Genomic DNA, 23,365 nt, shown 5'->3' with positions numbered 1-23,365 from the left:
AACCAAGACCTGTGTACGTTTACCAAAATCCTGGGTACTGCTGTAGAAGACACCTTTAGATATAGGACACGCTTTCTAACCAATTCTGGGTAGTTCTCAGGACGAATATAGGACATGCTTTCTCACCAAGTTTGGAGTAGTTCATGTACAAATATAGAACATGCTTTCTAACCAATCTTTGAGTAGTTCATGGACCAAATATAGTTGCATAGATAGTAGCTTGTGCTGAAGATTATGTGGTTCAAGAGACCAGACTACATAATTTATGGAAACAGTACTCACTCTAAAGCAGAGGTTCCCAGAGACAACCGATTGGAGGTTTTGTTGTTTCAAAAGTTGTGTAAAGAGCAGGGACCACTTGCACAAAGCGATCTTAGCGCTAAGATGATCGTAACTCACATACTTTAACATAGTCGTAGCGCTAAGATCACTTTGTGCAGATGGGCCCTGGTGTTTCTTAGTCTTTTGTCATCCAAGAAAACCTTTGTGTCACAGTTCCAAGTTTTTCTGTTGTCCGTCTGTCTTCAGTATATATATATGTCTTGTATCAGAACATAACACGTCTGTCTGCATGTATGTATGGGAGTAGTGTAGTGAATGTTCTGTACATACACCCTGTTTATAACTTAGAAGATTCAGCACCTGCTCTACACATCTTACTGTGATGACATCTAAAATATTCTGTAGTGTTCAACTTTTTTTAAAGCACTGATTTTTTTGTCATATGATGTTCATAACTTATTATCATATTCATTCATGGTCATATGCATGTTGAGAAATCTCAACTGGGTTATCAGCCCAGAATTGTTGATCATATCGTCCTGATTTGTCAGCACCCTGCCGTGATATATGTTTGTTTGTTGTTTAACGCAACACTGAGCAGTATTACAGCTATATGACGGCAGTCTGTAAATAATCGATTTTGGACCAGACAATCCAGTGATTGACATCATCAGCATCGATCCATGCAATTGGGATATGATGACATGCATCAACCATGTCAGCGAGCCTAACCAACCGATCCCATTAGTCGCCTCTTACGGCAAGCATGGGTTGTTGAAGACCTATTCTACCCCGGATCTTCACAGGTCACCATAATGCTGTTGAAGCCCAACCCAACCTACTTTCTTGATAATGAACTTGTAGCACTATTGAATGGAATAGTTTTCATTTATTCTAACATGTATATAATGCCTCAAATCACCTTAAACACGTAATAAGACAATTATTAATAAATATAATTTGAAAGGTTGTTTAAAAAAAGATGAAAAATAACTATATTACTTTTTGGGGTAGTTGGTAGCGCAGTGGATAAGGTGTTCACTTGTCAGGCCAAAGGCTTGGGTTTGATTCCCCTCTTGGGTGCTAATGTGTCACTTGGTTTGATATTGCTGGAATATCGCTAAAAGCGGCATAAAATCCAACTCACTCACTCACTCAAGGGGACTTTGGTTACAGTAATTGTGACACTTAAGGTGTGTGATGCTAAGGAGCTTTATCTACTGGATTAGGGCTGCTTGTTCTGCTCATCTTATTTAAAGTTTTGTTGGTGGAGGGGATTGAATACATTAAGTCTAAGAAAACAAGTGTTGTGTTTTAACATGGCGTCCTGAATATCAACCAGCAGCTGTTGCAGTGGTTGTAGGTAAACTGCGCAGCTGTCCATGTTGTTGTAGTGGTTGTATGTAAACCGTGTGACCCTAACTAACATGTAAAGTCATGTCTCTAATATGTTGTGTTCCATGTGACAATTTTCTTCAATTCCCGACACTTTCACGTATATGTGCATGCTTCCACCGAGACTGATTGGAGCATCATGTCTGGAACTGTTGAAATATTCTGTATACTGCTGTGAATTATGTCAAAATACATATATTTATTATTCATATCCACCACCAGAGATGTTCTGTTATGGATTTCCTTCTGGATAAAAATGATCAGATAAAAGTAATTCATAACTTAAAAAGTTCATATGGAAATATTATTTACGTGAAATAAACTAAATGCCTGTCTCTAGCTGTGTAACTTAAGCGATTGTGAAACTGGGGAAGGTGGTCTTCACTTGAGATTCGTGAAATACCACTTTAAGCATCAAGCAACGCTATAATGGATGTTCATCACAGGGATAGAGGAATTGTTTTTCAACTTGTTGTCACTCTATGTTCTTTGATGCAGAAATGAACAGTTTTATATTTCATGTATGACCATGTGCTGTCTGTTTGTCAGGTTCTGTATGATGGGCGGCTGACCAACTCTATCGTATTTATGTACAACCCCATCGCCTGTGACAGTCAGCTCTGTCTCGAGTCTTCACCTAAAGGAAACCCCTCCTACTTCCTACATTCCCCACATGCTCTGATGACACAGGTGAGTCTCCAAGGGAGTGGATACCTTTCCTGTTGTATAGGCTGGCCCAGTTGTTGATGTGCTCTCTAGTCACACCAAGGTCTGGGTTTGATTGCCATGAATGTCTCATGAGAAAGTTGAATCTCTGGTGGTAATAGATGGTTGTTATGAAGTAAGGTGGCCCAGTGGTTAGTGTTTTCTCTAGTCACACGAAAGTCTGGGTTTGATTTACTTGAATGTCTCTGGTGATAAAAGATGACCCTTTGGTTAATGTATTCTCTTACCTCACTGACCACCAAGGTCTTCTGAGCTAGGCTCTGGTGGTAATAGATGGATGTCACAAAGTAAGGTGGCCCAGTGGTTAGTGTGCTCTCTAGTCACAACAAGGTCTGGGTTTGATTGCTATGAAGGTCATATAAGACAGATGAGTCTCTGGTGGTAAAAGATGGTTGTTATGAAGTAAGGTGGCCCAGTGGTTAGGTTAGTGTGTTCTCTAGTTACACCAAGGTCTGGGTTTGATTGCTAGAAGGTCATATGAGACAGGTGAGTCTCTGATGGTAATAGATGGACCAGCAGTTTATGTATTCTCTATCCTCACCAACCATCTTGTGATCTAGGCTCCGGTGGTAATAGATGGATGTCATGTGATATGAGGTGGCCCAGTGGTTTATGTATTGTGACACTTTAGACCTAGGTTTGAGTCCCATGACATGGTGAGGCTCTGTAGATGCCAGAAAACATTGTGGTATTTGTGTATGTATTATCTGTAATGGTGAAGCTGTGATATAAAGGCAATACTGGTCAAAGAGGCTTAAGCCCCAGCTCATGTAGTAGTGTAGCCAGGAAAGAATGTATGTACAGGTTGCAGGGGATTAATTCCTCTCCTTTGTTAAAATGGTTGTTTGTGAGTTAAGACAGTAGATGACTGTGCTAGTCACTGTGTGTCTGTGATGTATAATATTGAGATTGAGGACACATGTATGTATTGTTTGTGTTTCAGGATGTCAAGGCTGTGATCACTCATTCCATACACAGCACACTCCACTCCCTGGGAGGAATACAGGTGAGATCATCACATTATCTCCACACCTTCAAACCCGTGTTACACACTCACACCTTCAAACCCTTGTTACACACTCACACCTTCAAACCCTTGTTACACACTCACACCTTCACACCATTGTTTACACACTCACACCTTCACACCATTGTTTACACACTCACACCTTCACACCATTGTCCACCCTCACACCTTCACACCATTGTCCACACACTCACACCTTCACACCATTGTTTACACACTCACACCTTCACACCATTGTTTACACTCACCTTCACACCATTGTTACACACTCACACCTTCACACCATTGTTTACACCTTCACACCTTCACACCATTGTTTACACACTCACACCATTGTTCACCCTCACACCTTCACACCATTGTCCACCTTCACACCATTGTTTATACACTCACACCTTCACACCATTGTTTACACCCACCTTCACACCATTGTTTATACACTCACACCTTCACACCATTGTCCACCCTCACACCTTCACACCATTGTTCCCCTTCACACCATTGTTACACACTCACACCTTCACATCATTGTTTATACACTCACACCTTCCCACCATTGTCCACCCTCACACCTTCCCACCATTGTTCACCCTTACACCTTCACACCATTGTCCACCCTCACACCTTCACACCATTGTCCACCCTTACACCTTCACACCAGTATCCACCCTCACACCTTCACACCATTGTTCACCCTCACACCATTGTTTATACACTCACACCTTCCCACCATTGTCCATCCTCACACCTTCACACCTTTGTCCACACACTCACACCTTCACACCATTGTTCACCCTCACACCATTGTCCACCCTCACACCCCCACACCATTGTTTATACACTCACACCTTCACACCATTGTCCACCCTTACACCTTCACACCATTGTTCACCCACACACCTTCAGACCATTGTCCTGCCTCACACCTTCACACCATTGTTAACACACACACACCTTCACACCATTGTTCACCCTCACACCATTGTCCACCCTCACACCCCCACACCATTATTTAGACACTCACACCTTCACACCATTGTTCACCCACACACCTTCACACCATTGTTACACACTCACACCTTCACACCATTGTTTACACACTCACATCCTCACACCATTGTCCACCCTCACACCCCCACACCATTGTTTATACACTCACACCTTCACACCATTGTCCACCCTTACACCCTCACACCATTGTCCACCCTCACACCCCCACACCATTGTTTATACACTCACACCTTCACACCATTGTCCACCCTCACACCTTCACATCATTGTTTATACACTCACACCTTCACACCATTGTCCACCCTTACACCTTCACACCATTGTTCACCCACACACCTTCACACCATTGTCCTGCCTCACACCTTCACACCTTTGTTCACCCACACACCTTCACACCATTGTTTACACACTCACACCTGTACACCATTGTTTACACATTCACACCTTCACACCATTGTTCACCCACACACCTTCACACCATTGTTCATTCTCACACCTTCACACCATTGTTTACACACTCACACCTTTACAGCATTGTTTACACATTCACACCTTCACACCATTGTTCACCCACACACCTTCACACCATTGTTTACACACTCACACCTTTACAGCATTGTTTACACATTCACACCTTCACACCATTGTTCACCATCGTCGCTCTTTCAAACCCTCATCCAGCCCCATGACCCCTTTACACCATCAACCCTCACACCATCACCCCTCACACCATCACCCCTCACACTGCATTATGTTCAGTATAGCTATAAATGTAACTTGACATCTATAAATCATCCTGTTTACAAACATTGTAATTTTAGTTTCAATTTTGAACTGAAAAAAAAGTTTGTGATGCAGTCACTGAGAGAAGTATTTCCAGAGAAGCTTGGCGCGATATAAGTGGGTCCTCCCTGCTGCAGACACAAGCTGACCCTCCATGACTGTATGTTCCAGATCCTGTTCCCCCTGTTCGGGCAGCTGGACGCCCCCGTGGACCGAGGGCCCAAGGAGGAGAGTGTGGTTGACAACACAACATGGTAGGACCAGCTGATACAATGTCAGGAATCTAAGCATGCAAGCAAAACGGGCCTTCTCATAGTCCTAACAATTGGAGATTGAAGGTGTCTGTAGATTCATATACTATAGCATCACACATCAGGGACTACAGGACCACACTCAATTTGGAACAAACCCATGAAGATCTGGGGTAGAATAGGTCTTCAGCAACCCATGCTTGTCGTAAAAGACGACTGTGCTTGTTGTAAGAGGTGACTAACGGGATCAAGTGGTCTGGCTCATGGACTTGGTTGTTGCATGTCATTTTACCCAAATTGTGTAGATCGATGCTCATGATGTTAATCACCAGATTGTCTGGTCCAGACTCGATTATTTACAGCTTGCCGTCATATAGCTGGAATGTTTGCTGAGTGCGGCGTTAAACAACATGAATTTCAGTGTAGGACAAGAAACTGGTCTTTAGGAACTGGCTTTCCTCCCACATTAAGCTGACATGCTGTGATGTAACAGGAACATTGTTCAAAGCAGCGTTGAACCCAACTCACTCACTCACTCACTCACTCACTTACTGAAATAGGATAAGCTACGACTTCTGTGAGGTTATTAAATGAACTTAATTATCTACCCAAGTGTTATCTGTGTCAAAATAAGCACAAAGTTCCATTTGTCGGTCATAGATTTTTGAAGTATCAAAAGTTTATTTTCTACATTTTATCACGAGGCATCCATAGTGAAGTGTAATTCTAATGTGTGACGTTTGTCCAGTGCCTCCCTGATGAGCCTGCTGTGTGAGCTCCTGGAGAGCTCCCTCAACATCCAGCAACAGTTCATGCAGAACAGAGGCTTCCTCGTCATCAGCTACCTGCTGGAGAAGGTAACACAGCCACAATAGTCTGTAATAGAGACACAAGGGGTCTCGGGGTGTCAAGTGGAGGGACTGACAAAGTACATGTCTTCCAGATATTTCAGACCCATGAAGATCCGGGGTAGATTAGGTGTTCAGTAACCCATGCTTGCCGTAAAAGGTGACTCTGGGTGTCGTAAAAGGTGACTAACAGGATCGGGTGGTCAGACTCGTTGACTTGTTTGATGCATGTCATTGATCCCAAGTGCGTGGATCGATGCTCATGATATTAATCACCTGATTGTCTGGTCCAGACTTGATTATTTACAGACTGCCATCATATAGCTGGAATATTGCTTAGTGCGGCGTTAAACAATAAACCAGCCAACCAACCAGATATTTCACAAGCATGGGTTTTAGACGAGTGGCAAAGGTTGCAGACTGTGACACTGGTGTCCAAGCTCTCATGTTGACATTCATGCAAGTAACAGAGTCCACACATGTAACACCACCTGTCATGCTGATGTTTTGCAAAACCAGTTACAACCACTCATCCCACCTGGGCCTGGTGTTGCTTTCCACTGTGCAGAGTTGCATTCCCTGGGTGTATCAATATCCTGATTAAGCCTGATTGGGTATATTATCACAAGGTAGCATTTCCTGGTCATCAGCAGGTCATGGTCTTTGTGCCTCAAGTGTCACCTGTGCAGTGCACAGCAGTCTAGAGGCTGACAACCCCCTTCTAGTGTCCGGGATGCAAATTGAATATAATTTCTTTTTGTATGTATATTTATTTTTTCTGTAATTTATCTTCAAATCACAACCCTTTATGACCTTGAATTTGTTCTGTATGTTATTTGGCGTTGTAGAGACATGTAATTTTGAGATTTGTTTTACTAGTATTCAGGAGTCAGAGGTGAGCAAGTGAGACTCAGAGTGAAAGATTAGATGGTATATGGGGAGGTGAGGAGGGGTTGGCATCCTCATTCTACTGAGTCACCATCAAACCCGTTTCACCAATTTGGTAAACGTCCAAGACCTGCATCATTTCAAGCTTCCTCCCAAATTAAGCTGACACACCATGATATGACAAGTACTGTTCAAAGCGCTGTTAAACCCAACTCACTCACTCATCCCACCAAGAACATTCTTATCTGTCATTATTGCTCTGATAAGTCTTGCTTCATTAACCTTTCCCAGTGATGTGCAGAAACGAACAAGCTGTACAGTGACCTTGTGTGTTTCAGTCGTCGCGGGATCACATCACCCCTGCAGTGTTGGAAGCTTTCCTGAAGCTGACCAAGTACCTCGTGGAGCTCCCTTCAGGGGGACTCCTCCTCAAGCACCTGTTTGACTACATCCTCTTTAACCCTGCTCTGTGGGTACATTCATCCGTGGAGGTAAGCTGTAGTCAGCTAGAGGATTTGAAAACTATTATCAAGTGTTGTAAGTGACCCAGGAAATCAGTTTAAGCTCATGAAGCTTCGATTCTCGAATGTGAGTTTGTGATTTTTCTGTGATATGTGAAAAGGTCTACTTCCTTAGAAATTTTTTGTATGTGCTTCTGTTGACTCTATTTCAAGCTGGGGACTCAGATGGACTGATGCTCTTTTAGGGATTAATTTTGTGTGTGTTGGTTTACAAATCTGCCGACATGAAAAATAGCAAAATGAAAATAGAATGAAATTACTTTTTTGATATTTTTTAATACCACCGACTAATGGTATAGAAAAATATAAATAAAAATAAGTTGACTTGAAATATCACTCAAAATGTTTTGAGTTGGAAAGAGGACTATTGCAAAATACAAAATAGTGAAATGTTTCCCTGAAAGTTTGAAGTGATGAAGGCCGATAACAGTTGCAGCCCTTGGATATGACATATCAGGTTGTGCAGGAGTTTAGGCAGGAAATGCTGACATTCATGTGCCTCATCTAGGCAGTTAATTTAGGAAATTTCGAAAGTTTATTAAGATTTTTGTTAACCTTTTATTTCGACAATATTTGAATTTATTTTTCATTTTCTTTTTGACCACCAACATTGCAAAATACCATAATTCACCTCGCAAAATATTAATCACCTTAGCTCCTTGAGTTGTATCTCCTAGCCAGGCCAGGATCTTATTGTTTCTGGTTTTGTTCCTTGACTTTCCCTGATTATCGTCTTGGTCTCCTGTCATTCACCGAAGTTGTCACCATACCCATTCTCATGGGTTTAACCCAAGTGCTAAACTTCTAAGACCTGCATCACTTTGGGCTTTCCTCCAACATCAAGGTGATATGCTGTGATATAACTGAAATACTGTTCAAAGTGCACTTGAACCTAACTCACTCACTCACTTCAAGTGATGCCTTTTCCTAGGTCCAGACCAAGCTTTACTGTTACCTGGCTACAGAGTTTATCAATGATGCCAACATCTACAACAACATCCGGCGTGTGAGTGCGGTGTTACAGACGATGCACACTCTGAAATACTACTACTGGGTCATCAATCCCATAAACAGGAGTGGCATCACACCAAAGGGGCTGGGTAAGACTCGCCATCTATAAACGGTTGTCTTGACTCGCAAGCACTGCTCATTATACACAAGTATTAATGCTTTATTTCTGCTTAAATTAGAAAAATAAGTCCACATGTGGATGTTTGTTTGGAACTAAAACAATAATTGCCTTGAAAGATGTTTTATCAGAATCTATGAGATGTTATTTGGTATGCGACTGTCTGATGAGTGAGTGTCTGCTGATGTAGATGGAGAACGGCCAACCCAGGATGAGATCGTGAAGCTGCGGTCGTTCATGTTGCTGTATGTGCGGGAGTTGATACTGAAGGGGCAGGGGATCCTGGAGGATGAGCTGCAGAGCATCCTCAACTACCTCACCACCCTACACGAGGTAAGAACCACGCCCACAGCGGGTCATTGTGGCTCCAGGGGACAGCTGCCTGTGGCGAAAGGCGTCACAATTCACGTTGCAGATTACCCCCCTTAGTCATACCAGGATCAGCTGTTTGTGTGGTTGAAACCCAAATTCCCTCCTCAATTATCCAGTGAATTATATCTGGAGATATAATACACTGGATTATTGAGGACACTTGGGTTTGACCTGGTTTTTATCTTTGGTTTGCAAGCATGATATGTTGGTTCCACCAAGATGGGAAACAGTGACCTGTATCACGCTTTGGGCTTTCTTCTTACATGAAGTGGAAAATCCATGATATTTCTAAAACAATGTTCACTGTAGTGTGACTGTATTCACTGTAGAATAAATGTTATATTACAAGAAAATACTGACTGCCATGTCTAGTTTTTGTCTTGGTGGGATGGGGAGTCGGGTAGCCTAGTGGTTAAAGTGTTCACTCGTCACGTCAAAGACCCGGGTTTGATTCCTGACATGGGTACAATATGTAAAGCCCATTTCTGGTGTCCCCTACCATGATATTGCTGGAAGATTGCATAAAGCGGCATAAAACCTCACTCACTCACTCACTCACTCTATCACTCACTCACAGTAGGGGGTGCTTATAAAGATTACTTTATGATTGGTCTAAAGTTGGTCAGCAGATCTTATTGGAGTAGGCCTTATTACTAGAATACGGTAATCTTCACTGTCCAGATTTTTCGAATGCAACTAATATGGCACCACATGATATGTGGCATTGAATCCAGCTCAATATGAATCCCAGATTTTCTATTGAATTGTGGTGAGTGAATGTGAAGCTCAGATATTGCCAGATTCAAGTCCTCTAATTCCTCGATTCAGAAGATTGTAAAAAAGTTCTTCACAATGATGTTGGTCATTGACTCCAAAGTTGGACCATCTTGTGGCATGTCTGTAAAGTTGTCTGGTGGTTGCAGGATGACAACCTGATGGACGTCCTGCAGTTGATGGTGCAGCTGATGGCAGAACATCCGTCCTCCATGGTGCCCGGCTTCGACAAGAAGCAGGGAGTCAGGTAGGGGGCATTGCCGTACTTCATTGCATGAGACATACAGGTGTCAAGAAAGCAACATATTGTAGTTACAGATTTGATAATAATCTCAATTCCTTGATTAATGGGATCCAAGGCTGACATACATTCAGAGTTTTGCAAATGCATACACGATGTTTTGTGTCTCGTAGATGTGTCTTCAAGTTGCTGGGTTCAGCCAATGAGGACATCCGCATCCACACCCTCAAGTTGCTCGGCTACTTCCTGATGCGGAGCACCCACCGGCGGAAACAGGATGCCATGACACCTCACAACCTGTTCTCCCTCATCGGAGATCGACTCATGCTGAATGTCACCAACATATCTGTGGCTACCTACAATGTGCTCTTTGAGGTACAACTTTGACATTGTTTGTTTGTTTTGTTGTTTAGTTTTTGTTGTAATTTAATGCTGCACTCAGCAATATTCCAGCTATTTGATGTCAGTAAACACCATTAAATAATTAAGTCTGGACTGGACAATCAAGTGATTGACATAATGAGCATTGGTTACGCAATTGGGAAACAATGACATGCATCAAGCAAGTCAGGGAGCCTGACCAACCGATCCTGTTAGTCGCCTCTTACGACAAGCATAGATGCCTCTTACGACAAGCATGGGTCAGTTCTACCTTTCTTCTACTTAGCATGATCATGATCAGTGTGTTCATCATGCGGGAAATAATTTCAATTTAGTTTTACAGCTGTTACAGGATAGGTCCCCAGTTCCTTGGGTTGTTTTTTTCTTTTCTTTTTTTTTTTTTTTTTTTTTTAGAGCTCTGTCAGGGGGTTATGGGTTAGCGATTAGAATTGGTCCCCAGTAACCTATGCTTGCCATTAGAGGATTGGGTGTCAGACTCAGTGAATTGGTTGATAGCATGTCAATGTACCCTGCTAGCATGGATTGTTGCTCAATATCAGTCATGGTTTGTCTGTCTACCATCATATCACTGAATGGTGAGAGTGACAAGGATTGTGTGGTTTAACTTTGACCCCTTGTGACATTGTACCCAAAAGGCATGGAAGTGGTGGGATAGCCTAGTGGTTAAAGCGTTCCCGGACCAGGGTCCCATTCCCCACATTAGTACAATGTGTGAAGCCTGGTGTCCCCTGCCATGATATTGCTTAAATATTGCTAAAAGCAGCGCAAAACACTACTCACTGTTACATAACTTATCATTGACTACAGATTGCAAGACCCAGACTTGATTATTAACATACTGCCATGCTATTGCTTGAATGTTGTATAAAACATCATTTACTTCACAGAGAAAAGAAATAGCTCCAGGAATTTCAACTCATCATATGCCCCTATTGGCTATTTCATAATTCTGGCTTGACATTAGATATAACAATGACATTCATCTGTCCTCACACATGCAAGGGATAAATATTTAACAGATGAAAGTACAGTGACTGCATCATTTATTCCACAGCTGTTAACAGAGCGGATGAGCATAGACATCATTCGCAACAAGCATATTGAGCCAGAATGCCACTTCCGTATCGAAAACTCCGGTAAGTCTGTCTACCCTCACCTCTTGAAACATCTGGGCTCCAATCCAGCCTGCAATCTTAGTGCTATAGACTTATGACTGTCTAGTACTGATATGATAGTAACTCCCATGGTTTAACATAGACTTGACAATCTAGTGCCAAGGTGATAGTAACTCCAACAGTTTTACATAGACTTAAGACAGTCTAGCCTAAGAATGATAGTAACTCACCTAGTTTGACATAGGCTTAAGAGGGTCTCGTGCTAAGATGATGGTAACTCCCATAGTTTAACATAGACAGTCTGGAGCTAGCAGAGTCTCTTGGAAGAACATAGCAAGAACAAAATTTCACTGAAGCTTCACATTGATAGTATATTAATCTTTCTTTGCACCATTACTTAGAATACAAAATGGTGCTGATACCTTTGTTTGGTGTTTTCATACCACAGTTTTGGCAGTACAGAAATATATTTGTTTACTGAAGTGTATACCATAGTGATGAAGTAGCATTTTCAGCCTGTTACTCAATTTTTCTCCACACGTCATTTGATAGATGACATTGAGGGCCAATATAGATAATTGGGTGTTGTATACAGGGGTTGCATACAGTAACTGGAAGCCATCATTGTAATGTTAGAGTACTGATATCACAGTGTCCATTGACTTACTGTGTACGGGTGGCCCAGTTGTCTATGGCACCTTAATTTGCTGTGCAGAGTTGTGGCCCTTGGACCTGTGGTTTCGAATCTCGGTTCACCCCGATGATATTTCTAGTTTTGTCAGCACCATACCCATGCTCGTGGGTTTCACAAAAGTGGTAAACATCTGAGACCTTCATCACTTCGGGTTTTCCTCCCACATCAAGCTGACACGCCATGAAATAACTGATATACTGTTCAAAAGTGTTAAACCCAACTCACTCACTCACTCTGTGTTGCAGCTGTTCTGAAGGTGGTGGCAACCTTGATCCGTCAGTCCAAAGTTACTAAGGAAGTGCTGGAAGTGAAGAGAATGTTCCTGTCTGACCTCACCATCCTGTGCAATAACAACAGAGACAACAGGAGGTGAGGCATTTCCCAGCAAACTACAAGCAGTTACAGGCTGTCTGTCTCCAGGGAATAAATGATGTAGGCTTGAGCCTTTGCTATTGTTTGTATTTTGCCAGGACGATGCTGCAGATGTGGGGGTGGCAGTTAGGGTAATGTCTTTTGTTTATTGTTTTACGCCTCAATCAGCAATATTCCAGCTATATGATGGCGGTCTGCAAATAATCAAGTCTGGACCAGACAAACCATGATTGATATCATGAGCATCGATCCACACAATTGGGATACGGTGACATGCATCAATCAAGTCAGGGAGCCTGACCACCCGATCCCGTTAGTCACCTCTTACAACAAGCATAGTTGCCTCACAGGACAACCATGGGTTGCTGAAAACCTATTCTGTGAGAGTGGCAGTAATGGTGTTGTTTGTTTCTTGCCAGGATGGTGCTGCAGATGTGAGCGTGGCAGTAATGGTGTTAATTGTGTGTTTCCAGGACGGTGCTGCAGATGTGAGCGTGGCAGTAATGGTGTTAATTGTGTGTTTCCAGGACGGTGCTGCAGATGTGAGCGTGGCAGTAATGGTGTTGTTTGTGTGTTTCCAGGACGTTGCTGCAGATGTGAGCGTGGCAGTAATGGTGTTAATTGTGTGTTTCCAGGACGGTGCTGCAGATGTGGGTGTGGCAGTAATGGTGTTGTTTGGGTGTTGCCAGGACGATGCTGCAGATGTGGGTGTGGCAGTAATGGTGTTGTTTGTGTGTTACCAGGACGATGCTGCAGATGTGGGTGTGGCAGTAATGGTGTTGTTTGTGTGTTGCCAGGACGGTGCTGCAGATGTCCGTGTGGCAAGACTGGCTTTTCTCCATGGCCTACATATACCCCCAGAACAAGGATGAGGAGCGCATCACCGAGATGGTGATGTCACTGTTCAGGATGCTGCTCCACCATGCCATCAAGTACGAGTTCGGAGGCTGGAGAGTCTGGATAGATACCCTGGCAATCTTACACTCCAAGGTAACACTTCTAATTTGTTCTTGTACAGGCAGTATTTGTTCCAATACTAGTAGATGTACCATCTAATCCACCATCACTGTTGACTCCCTGCCTAGGTGAGTATCTGGTTATCACAATGGTTGCTGAGGATGATAGTAATTTTGATGGGTCAACTGTACTGACCAATAGCTGGGTTAGGTTGAGGTGTAGGACCTTTGACAAAAGGATCCTGTACATGGCCAGTGCACAACAATAAGACACCAAGGAAGAACACTTACAGCTAATGTAGATGTAGATGTTGGATTATGTCAAAACACTGTGTACTGGCCGATACACAAAAGGAGGGTAAAAATTACTTATTCCCCACTCTGGGCGACTAATACATATGTTTACTTTTTCCTTTCAATTTGATGTTAATGTGTCCAATATGGCAAAAGTAATTGAAACTGACATAAAATATTCACAAATTAAGCATCCATAAAACTTTATTATAGATAGTTTTCAAATGGTTAGCATCAGGCTTTTACTCTCACATCAAGCTGACATGCCACGATGAAACGGAAATTCTTTTAAAGTGGTGCTAAGCCAAAGTCACTCACTTGATAGTTACATGGAAATGTTTATTCTGTTATTTGCCTGCTCCAGGTGGCATATGAGGACTTCAAGAAGCATATGACCAAGATGTACCAGCAGTACGAGCAGCAGCGATCCGACGACATCACCGACCCACAGGAGAGGATGAACAGACCAATCAGCACCATCTCCGGGATATCCGACAATCAGGTGGAGAAACCCATCCCCAAATCAACCGTCCAGATTACTGACGTCACCGACCAGGAAGCTGTGACCAATGGGGAGAAGAGGGAAGGAGCAGACGGATCCGAAGCACAAGACAAGAAAGGGGGTGATGCTCAACCAGCCAAAGATACTGATCCAAAACAGAGACCTGATTCTATCACTGAGGAAATGAAGAAGAAATACCCTGCTGAGATTGTTGACTTTGTCGATGACGTTATCGACCAAGTTGTGACTCGAGTTGAATCAAAAGAAAACACTGACAATACTGCAAATGGTGTCCAAAGGGAGGCAACTCCTGAAGCAGCTTCTGCGGAAAGCAATAAAACAAGTGAGGATGTTAAACCAAACCAAGATGGTGCAGCACCAGCTGCCAAGGTAACCAGGACTCCATCCACTACGAGCCGAGGTGGTGAGGAGCGGCGAGGGGGGCGGACTATATTCAGTCCCGGTCCGCGAGCTCCTCCGTTCAGGATCCCTGAGTTCCGCTGGTCCTATCTGCATCAGAAGCTCCTGTCTGATTTGTTGTTTGCTGTGGAGACTGACATCCAAGTCTGGAAGAGGTGAGCATTAATAAATATTTAGATGGATATATTTAAGATTGAAAAATATGTAATAATAGTTTGCAGTAAGTGGCAAGAACTGGTAAAGATGTTATAATTTTTTAGTATGTATAAGAACTACCCTTCATGCTGAATAGGGGGCACGGGTGGCCCAGTCGTCTCAGGCGCCGCGATTCGCTGTGCAGAGTTGCGTCCCTTGGGCACACCAGAAATCTATGATTGGGGGTTCGAATCCCGGTTCGCCCCAATTATGTTTCTAGGTTCGTCAGCACCATACCCGTGCTCGTGGGTTTCATCTAAGTGGTAAACGTCCTAGACCTGCATCACTTCGGGCTTTCCTCCCACATTAAGCTGACACGCCGCGATAAAACTGGAATACTGTTAAAAGGGGCATTAAACCCAACTCATTCACTCACTCACTGAAGCTGAATAAGGCGTTCCTCAGAGTGTGGGCTCAAGTGCCTATGGCTTTCATCAACCGCCTCATCCATTCCATGTATCGACGTTGCACAGCAGTCATAACTGCACATGGCGGACACACGGGATACTGACTTGTGATGCCATTTTCTCAGAGACTAGTGTTGTGTTTCACTTAAAGAACATTTGACACTTTAATTTCAACCTTGATGATCAGTTTTGCCAATTTTCATCTTTTTGATATGTCTCAAAGTATGTTTACAGTGTTTGGACAAATAAGGTTACTCATATATCTATCCATGGTGATGTTTCTTTTGCAGTTCAGTATATATCATAGTATTTACTGTCTACCATGTTCAATACAACATGTGTCATGCATCAAGGTTGTTTTTTTGCTAGAATGATAAAAAAGAAATAAAAAAATATAAAAGAAGTCTGGAAGATGTGCGATTCTCTGATAATAAGCTATGACCTTGCAGGAGGAATGGATTATCTGTTCTGAGTGAACTAGTTTGGGCCCAAGCCATGGCAGATAATCTATTTCTCTGAGGTTTGAGGGTCTTTTCTGATTTCGTTATAGATTTATTTTTTTCTAATCACAAGCAGAGACATCAGCTCTGTCAATCAATGTTTGGCACAATGTTACATGAAGCCTTCTGTGACATCATGAACAATAGGTGAAATCATTTTTAGTCATTTGGGACATGTAGTTATTTGAAAACAATGGTCATTTGGCATGAACTAGCCAATCAGTATGAAGTAAAAATTATGACTGTTTAAGATTTTCTGAAAATAATTGCTTATTGGGTAATATGTCCTTTTATGTGACTTTGAGCTATCCTAAAGATGGATAGTTGATGGACTACCATGTGGAAAATCCAACTTCAGGAGTGTTCTGGCTTTGACCTGGGACCAAATCATTATGTAATTCTGTCCTGCAGACATGAGAATTATCCTCGGATTACCAGAATTCCGGGATTTATCCTCTCAGAATAATGTAAAATGCACTTATTTTAATCCTTGTTTTGAACATTTTCGTGTGGTGGCATACCCCCAAATCCCCCTAGATTGGTGATGTTCCTCCAAATACAAGTGATGCTGTTCTCATGTCTGGTCATGAAATGGCTGTGAACTGTTGCTTTATCTTTATTTAACTGCTGACTTTGTGTTAATGAACTGAAATCACAAAATATCACTACTGATCCACTTGTAGCTAATCAGATAAACTCACTCAAAGTGTTATTTTATCAGATTTATGTTTTCTTTGATGTGACTTTGGCAGTCTTGATCAAAGATTTTATTTTGTCTAAACTGTGGTTAGATTAATTTGCTTTAATTCTGTTGGTGAATATATTTGACACATACTTAGATAGAATAATAATTTGTTTTAAAATACCCTCAGAAATTTACCGCCACACTTTCATTTCCAGCCACAGTACAAAGAATGTGATAGACTTTGTGAACGCAAGTGAGAACCACGTGTATGTCGTGAACGTGACCCACATGATCTCCCAGTTGGCCGACAACCTCATCACCTCCTGTGGCGGCCTCCTTCCTCTCCTGGCTGCAGCCACATCACCTAATGTAAGCATCCCAGTCGGTGTTATTTGTTTATTTGCTCTCAGTAAAGTGTTCCAGTTATTTGATGGCACCCTGTAGATAATCAAGTCTGGACCTGTGACTGATATTCTCTCTCACACTGTTAGGGAGCTAGGACATGCAATCAGCCAAGCAATCAGTCGGCATGCCTGACCACTGTTCCATTTAGTTCCTTCGTGAGACCAGCATAGGTTGCTTTGGTGGTCTAGTGAGAGAATGTCTGCCTGGAGAGTGTAAGGTCTGTGGTCCGTAAGCACCTCAGTCACATCTGCTGATACCTTGAAACATCGTCTTCCTGAGGCAAGGGAGTTAACTGATTAAAAAGTCCTGTTTCCATCCCCTTGATGAACGAGACTGGAATTGTGGAGTTATATTTTGGCCCGGGTTTATCGAGTCTATGCATAGTCCAATTAAAATCGTTTATCAAAATTGACATCAGGTTTGTAAACTGCTGTCCAGATTTCAGTGGATTGCAGGATTTGCAAAGGATGTGCACCGTCAATTTAACGTCAACAGATATTTCCAAATCTTGTCATGATTTTAATAAAGGTGCTCACCTGATTTGATGCACTTTGTGAAGTAAGACCCGTTTTATTACAATATAGATCTTGATTATTAATCAAATTGTCTTCACTGGCGATGCCATTTCATTTGAAGCAAATGCAAGTGATATGAGAGGTGAAATCTGATTGATCAATAGGTGGGCCATTCATAGGACATAATTCGTAATAGCAACTGGTGGCGCAACGGTTGGGCCCAGAAATTCCAGCCTAGATTGGCAAGGGTGGAAAGTGGACTTTTATTGTCAGTTAGCACCTTTGCCTCGGGAAGATGTGTCAAGAGTTGCTTCCCTTAGACAGGATCCGCTGTTGGTTTCAGTTCCACCCTAGTTATCCTCCTAGGTCTGTCAGCACATGACCAATACTCTTGTTATTCACCCTTGTTATCCTCCTACGTCTGTCAACACATGACCAATACTCTTGTTATTCAGCCCAGTTATCCTCCTTGGTATGTCAACACATGACCAATACTCTTGTAATTCACCCTAGTTATCCTCCTTGGTATGTCAACACATGACCAATACACTTTTTATTCACCCTAGTTATCCTCCTTGGTCTGTCAGCACATGACCAATACTCTTGTTATTCACCCTAGTGATAAATGTCTGAACTTTCTTCCTATGTTTAGCTGTTCTTTTGAAGTACTGGTCAAAGCATATGTGTAAACCAAACTCACTCATTCATACTTGTGCATCTAATCAGGCTTTATTTGTTATGACAGGGTGAGATTGAGATCCTGGAACCCAACCAAGGGCTCAGTATTGAGCAGGCAGTGTCAATCCTGCAGCGAATCATGTACATGACAGACATCTTGGTGTTTGCAAGCTCCACGAACTTTGCTGAGTTGGAGACGGAGAAGAACATGCCCTCCGGGGGCATCCTCCGACAGTGCCTCAGACTTGGTAGGTACTTGTGTGTGCACCTCCGACAGTGCCTCAGACTTGGTAGGTACTTGTGTGTGCACCTCCGACAGTGCCTCAGTCTTGGTAGATAGTTGTGTGTGCACCTCCGACAGTGCCTCAGACTTGGTAGGTAGTTGTGTGTGCACCTCCGACAGTGCCTCAGTCTTGATAGTAGTTGTGTGTGCACCTCTGACTGTGCCACGGTCTTGGTAGGTAGTTGTGTGTGCACCTCCGACAGAGCCTCAGACTTGGTAGGTACTTGTGTGTGCACCTCCAACAGTGCCTCAGACTTGGTAGGTACTTGTGTGTGCACCTCCAGGGGATCTTTATTGGGCCAGGTGGGAGTACAGGGGTATTCTTAAAATTTGCAAAGGAAATAATAACAACTTGTGTCTCTGGCGACACATTTGCCAGTTTAACTGCTCCAGTACTTTGTTACAGAATAACACGACTCACTCACCAATTACTTTGTTTTCCTAATAAACAGTGCAGAAATTGACTCGCTATGTGAACACAATCATGACAAGCACACTCTTCGATGTTCAGATGTTTGCTGACATCTTTTGCCACAGTACTCCCCTCGAGCCAGCAATCATCTCGTCAGAAAATAGTAGTGTCATATGGAAAGGAAACCGGAGATTGGGACCAATACTCTGTGCTGTTATCCGCGATTTGCTGTGCAGAGTTGCGTCCCTTGGGCACGCAAGAAACCTATGATTGTGGTTCGAATCCTGGTTTGCCCCGATTATGTTTCTAGGTTTGTCAGCACCATGCCCGTGCTCGTGGGTTTCACCGAAGTGGTAAACGTCTGAGACCAGCATCACTTCGGGCTTTCCTCCCACATTAGGCTGACACGCCATGATATAACTGGAATACTGTTAAAAGCGGTGTTAAAGCAAAGTCACTCGCTCACTGTGCTGTTATCCAGCATAGATAGCTGCTTGAGTTAAATGATGATGTTTTTACTAAGTTTTGCTGGGACCAGAAATATATTAGGATTGTATCCTATTTTCATGTGGGGAATAATATGTGATCTTGTGAAGTTAATCTTAATGTCTTTCTTGTGGACATCATGTGTATGGCTATGTGTTTACTCAACATGCTGATATTGTCTTTTCCAGTGTGCACCGCTGCAGTGCGGAACTGTCTGGAGTGTCGTCACCGCTACAACCCAAGGACACCGACAGAGGCTACCCCTCCAACAACAGCTACTGTCAATGGTGTTGACCCTATACAGTCTCTCATAGAAGGATCACATCCTTCTGCTAAGGTTAGAATTATAGAGGAATCACATCCTTCTGCTAAGGTTAGAATTATACAGGAATCTCACCCTTCTGCTAAGGTTAGAATTATAGAGGAATCACATCCTTCTGCTAAGGTTAGAATTATACAGGAATCACATCCTTCTGCTAATGTTAGAATTATGGAGGAATCACATCCCTCTACTTAGGTTAGAATAATAGAGGAATCACATCCTTCTGCTGAGGTAAGAATTATAGAGGAATCACATCCTTCTACTAAGGTTAGAATAATAGGGGAATCACATCCTTCTGCTGAGGTTAGAATTATAGAGGAATCACATCCTTCTGCGAAGGTAAGAATAATAGAGGAATCACAATATTCTGCTAAGGTTAGAATTATAGAGGAATCACATCCTTCTGCTAAGGTTAGAATTATAGAGGAATCACATCCTGTTGCTAAGGTTAGATCTCTGTTAATGGTGTTCATCTATACAGTCTCTCATAGAAGGATCCCATCCTTCTTTTTAAGTTAGATCTCTGTCAATGTGTTCATCTATACAGTCTCTCATAGAAGGATCCCATCCTTCTTTTTAAGTTAGATCTCTGTCAATGTGTTCATCTATACAGTCTCTCATAGAAGGATCCCATCCTTCTTTTTAAGTTAGATCTCTGTCAATGTGTTCATCTAAACAGTCTCTCATAGATGGATCCCATCCTTCTTTTTAAGTTAGATCTCTGTCAATGGTGTTCACCTATACAGTCTCTCACAGAAGGATCCCATCCTGCTAAAGTTAGATGAGTGAGCCTGACAACCTGATCCCTTTAATCACCTCTTATGACAAGCGTGGTCATAAGTATAATATGGGTTGCTGAAGACCTGTTTTCTACCCAGATCTTCACGGATCAGAAACACGCTGACCCTCTTTTGTGATGAATTCCGGGGTTGTTCCTATACTCATGTTTTCTCCTGCAGAACATTGTGGACAACCTGGCAGGTCAGATGTCGCCCATCAAGGACCCCGAGAAGCTGCTGCAGGAGATGGACATCAACCGTCTGCGGGCCGTGGTATATAGGGACGTGGTAGGTGTATACGAAAAGCATCCATCAATGCCCTTTGAGAAACTTGTCAAGAACATCATAACTACGGTGAGTGTTTCCAGCATGTCTTCCATTCTGATGCCGCTGTGCTTGCGCTAACTCTTGGCAGATCACTTCCTTGTTTAGGGGACTAGAACTAATTTGAAAACACTTGAAGTAACTGTACAGTTGACATATGTTTAGGTTTACTGTTGTTTATTTTACACAATTTCAACATTCTCAACATACCTCAGGTCTTAAGAAACTAAAACTGTCATCTGTTGAATAAATGTTTGTCCTTTATTCTGATATGCCTTCTTTAGTTTCTCGACTGTCTTTTATGACAAGGAAGTGTTCTGCCTGTGTATTGAAACGGACATCCAGGAGGTATGGTTGCTTAGCACAGAGACCATCATGTGGGATATATTTAAAACTGGTTTATTTTGGGGTTATCACAATATCTTTCAGATATTTCTTTCACTATTTCGGAATACTCCAATAAGAAATCCTGCCACTTGGTAATCTGTGTTTTGGTGAAGGGAATTGTTAATAAAGGTACATATAGAATTATTTATCTTGGAGTGTATATATAGTTTACATAAAACAAGCAAATGCCAATTACGATATGTTTAACAGGCTTTAAAAAAGTCTTCATTTTGACAGCATTACATTTTTATAAGAATAAGTTACAATTTGCAAGTCTTGGAAGATCCTTTTGATTTAAATGCTATCATGACTTCAGCATTCAAAATAACTTTCAGCAAAACTATATTCTTTTTCTCAGGCCTGTTTTTAACTGGTTTTAGGAATTTAGTGGTACTTATTTTAAATCTGTCATGGTATGTATCTGTCTGTATATTTAAATTACCTGACAGTTTTACTATTTGTCCAATGTGTTGTTAGAAATGTGTTGACAATGCAACGCTACCCTTGGTACTGGGGTAACGGTCAAGCTGCATGTATTCCTGCTGCTGACACATATACCTGTAGGCCAGTCTACCTGTCTGCATCTTTCTCTCTAGTCTCTGGAGGTTAGAAACATTTCATACGGTTATTTACCATTTCTTAACAACATTGCTGCATCTTCTAATACAACTGAATCCCATTTCATGAAATCTTAATAGTCCAGAGAAAGCTCGCCTCAATATTATGTGTCATCCTTGTAGTTTGAAAAAATGTATTCCTGAATACTACTGATTGTTTCTCAGCATTTAGCTCAACAATATCATTCACCTTAATTCACAGTTGTTTTCTGACTGACACTGTCAAATCTGTCTTTAACTATTTTATTTTCATCTAATTAAATGTAATTTATACAGAAAATGTCCATTGAATGTTTTATGTTATTATGAGATTTTTTATCATTAAGTGTGATTTCTGTTGTAAGTGTCATCTTGAAATCAATTCAGTTTTACTTGAGTTAATAAAACTATTTCAGTTCATGGAGTTATCAGGAATACTGACTTTGAAACTTGAAGGATGGCAGGTGCTTCCTGTATTGTCTGCAATATGTCTATCTAATATAGCATTTATCTTAGAACATTTTCATGTATTCACAGGTTGCGGAACAGAGAAGACATTATACCTGAGACCTCACAACACAGTTCTGAATAGAATATGCATTTAGAGCATTTACTATTTTTGTTTACAAAATAGTAACAATGTTTGTCATATCTGCTGACATAAGCAGTGATTTGATGGCCACAATGGCCTTCCAGTATGGATAGTACGTGGTTGTGAATATCCATGGCAACCTGGCCGAGGAATTTAGCATCCCTTCCATGTTCCATTAGCCTCTGGGCTGCCTGTGTTGTAGATGAAATACTTCTGGCAGTGGCATTCACAAAAGTCACACAGTTCTATGTTGAGAGTGTGGAACTGCTGACTTTCATAAGCCTAGTATTGGCAGTGCTTCTTTTTGCTGACTAGATTAACACACGTAGAGTCGTCTTTCATTTACTTGTTATTAGTTTTGAAGTTTTAACAAAATGTTGATATATCCAATGAGGCAGGAAGGCATTTTACTGGACTCCTTCCACCATTTTGATAATGGATGTGCACAAGCTCCATCCTTTATAACAGTTTTTTAGATGCCATTTTGGGCGTTGGGGGCTTGCCCCCTACACAGTGGCTTGCATTACATGCTTTTATAAGAACATGTACTTTTTAGTTACCAAAGTTAATGAAAAATATTGCATTTGTTGAAATGTTGTCATGATGAGGTTGTTGCACACCATAATGCAACTTCTATTTTTGAGTAATTAAGATGTTGATGTCCAGTTTTCATTTTTTGTGAATTGCTTTGATAGTCAATTTTGAGGTTTAATACACCATATATATCCAAGCAGAGTAATTTTTCTTCTTATTTTGAGCTTTATTGCCCTATATTTCATATCACAACACAGTCACA

At 41.9% G+C, this 23,365-nt stretch overlaps 1 protein-coding gene across 1 annotated transcript in view; it reads left to right on the top strand.

The window, feature by feature from the left end:
* Window positions 1–23,365, top strand: part of LOC139450255 (neurobeachin-like) — a 240,172-nt gene that overhangs the window by 72,945 nt on the left and 143,862 nt on the right. Inside the window, exons 11-27 of the mRNA XM_071231934.1 lie at window positions 2,227–2,367; window positions 3,347–3,409; window positions 5,396–5,478; window positions 6,224–6,332; window positions 7,550–7,702; window positions 8,664–8,832; window positions 9,052–9,194; window positions 10,157–10,254; window positions 10,422–10,623; window positions 11,705–11,786; window positions 12,705–12,828; window positions 13,629–13,821; window positions 14,446–15,158; window positions 17,006–17,159; window positions 18,456–18,636; window positions 19,758–19,906; window positions 20,851–21,024. Coding sequence (XP_071088035.1) covers window positions 2,227–2,367; window positions 3,347–3,409; window positions 5,396–5,478; window positions 6,224–6,332; window positions 7,550–7,702; window positions 8,664–8,832; window positions 9,052–9,194; window positions 10,157–10,254; window positions 10,422–10,623; window positions 11,705–11,786; window positions 12,705–12,828; window positions 13,629–13,821; window positions 14,446–15,158; window positions 17,006–17,159; window positions 18,456–18,636; window positions 19,758–19,906; window positions 20,851–21,024 — 2,931 coding nt within the window. The remainder of the gene's footprint in view (window positions 1–2,226; window positions 2,368–3,346; window positions 3,410–5,395; window positions 5,479–6,223; window positions 6,333–7,549; window positions 7,703–8,663; window positions 8,833–9,051; window positions 9,195–10,156; window positions 10,255–10,421; window positions 10,624–11,704; window positions 11,787–12,704; window positions 12,829–13,628; window positions 13,822–14,445; window positions 15,159–17,005; window positions 17,160–18,455; window positions 18,637–19,757; window positions 19,907–20,850; window positions 21,025–23,365) is intronic.

Source organism: Haliotis cracherodii, unplaced genomic scaffold (genome assembly GCF_022045235.1).
Source record: "Haliotis cracherodii isolate W230 unplaced genomic scaffold, xgHalCrac1.p SCAF_8, whole genome shotgun sequence".
Classification (NCBI taxonomy): domain Eukaryota; kingdom Metazoa; phylum Mollusca; class Gastropoda; order Lepetellida; family Haliotidae; genus Haliotis; species Haliotis cracherodii.
This window is presented reverse-complemented; position numbering and strand designations above follow the sequence as displayed.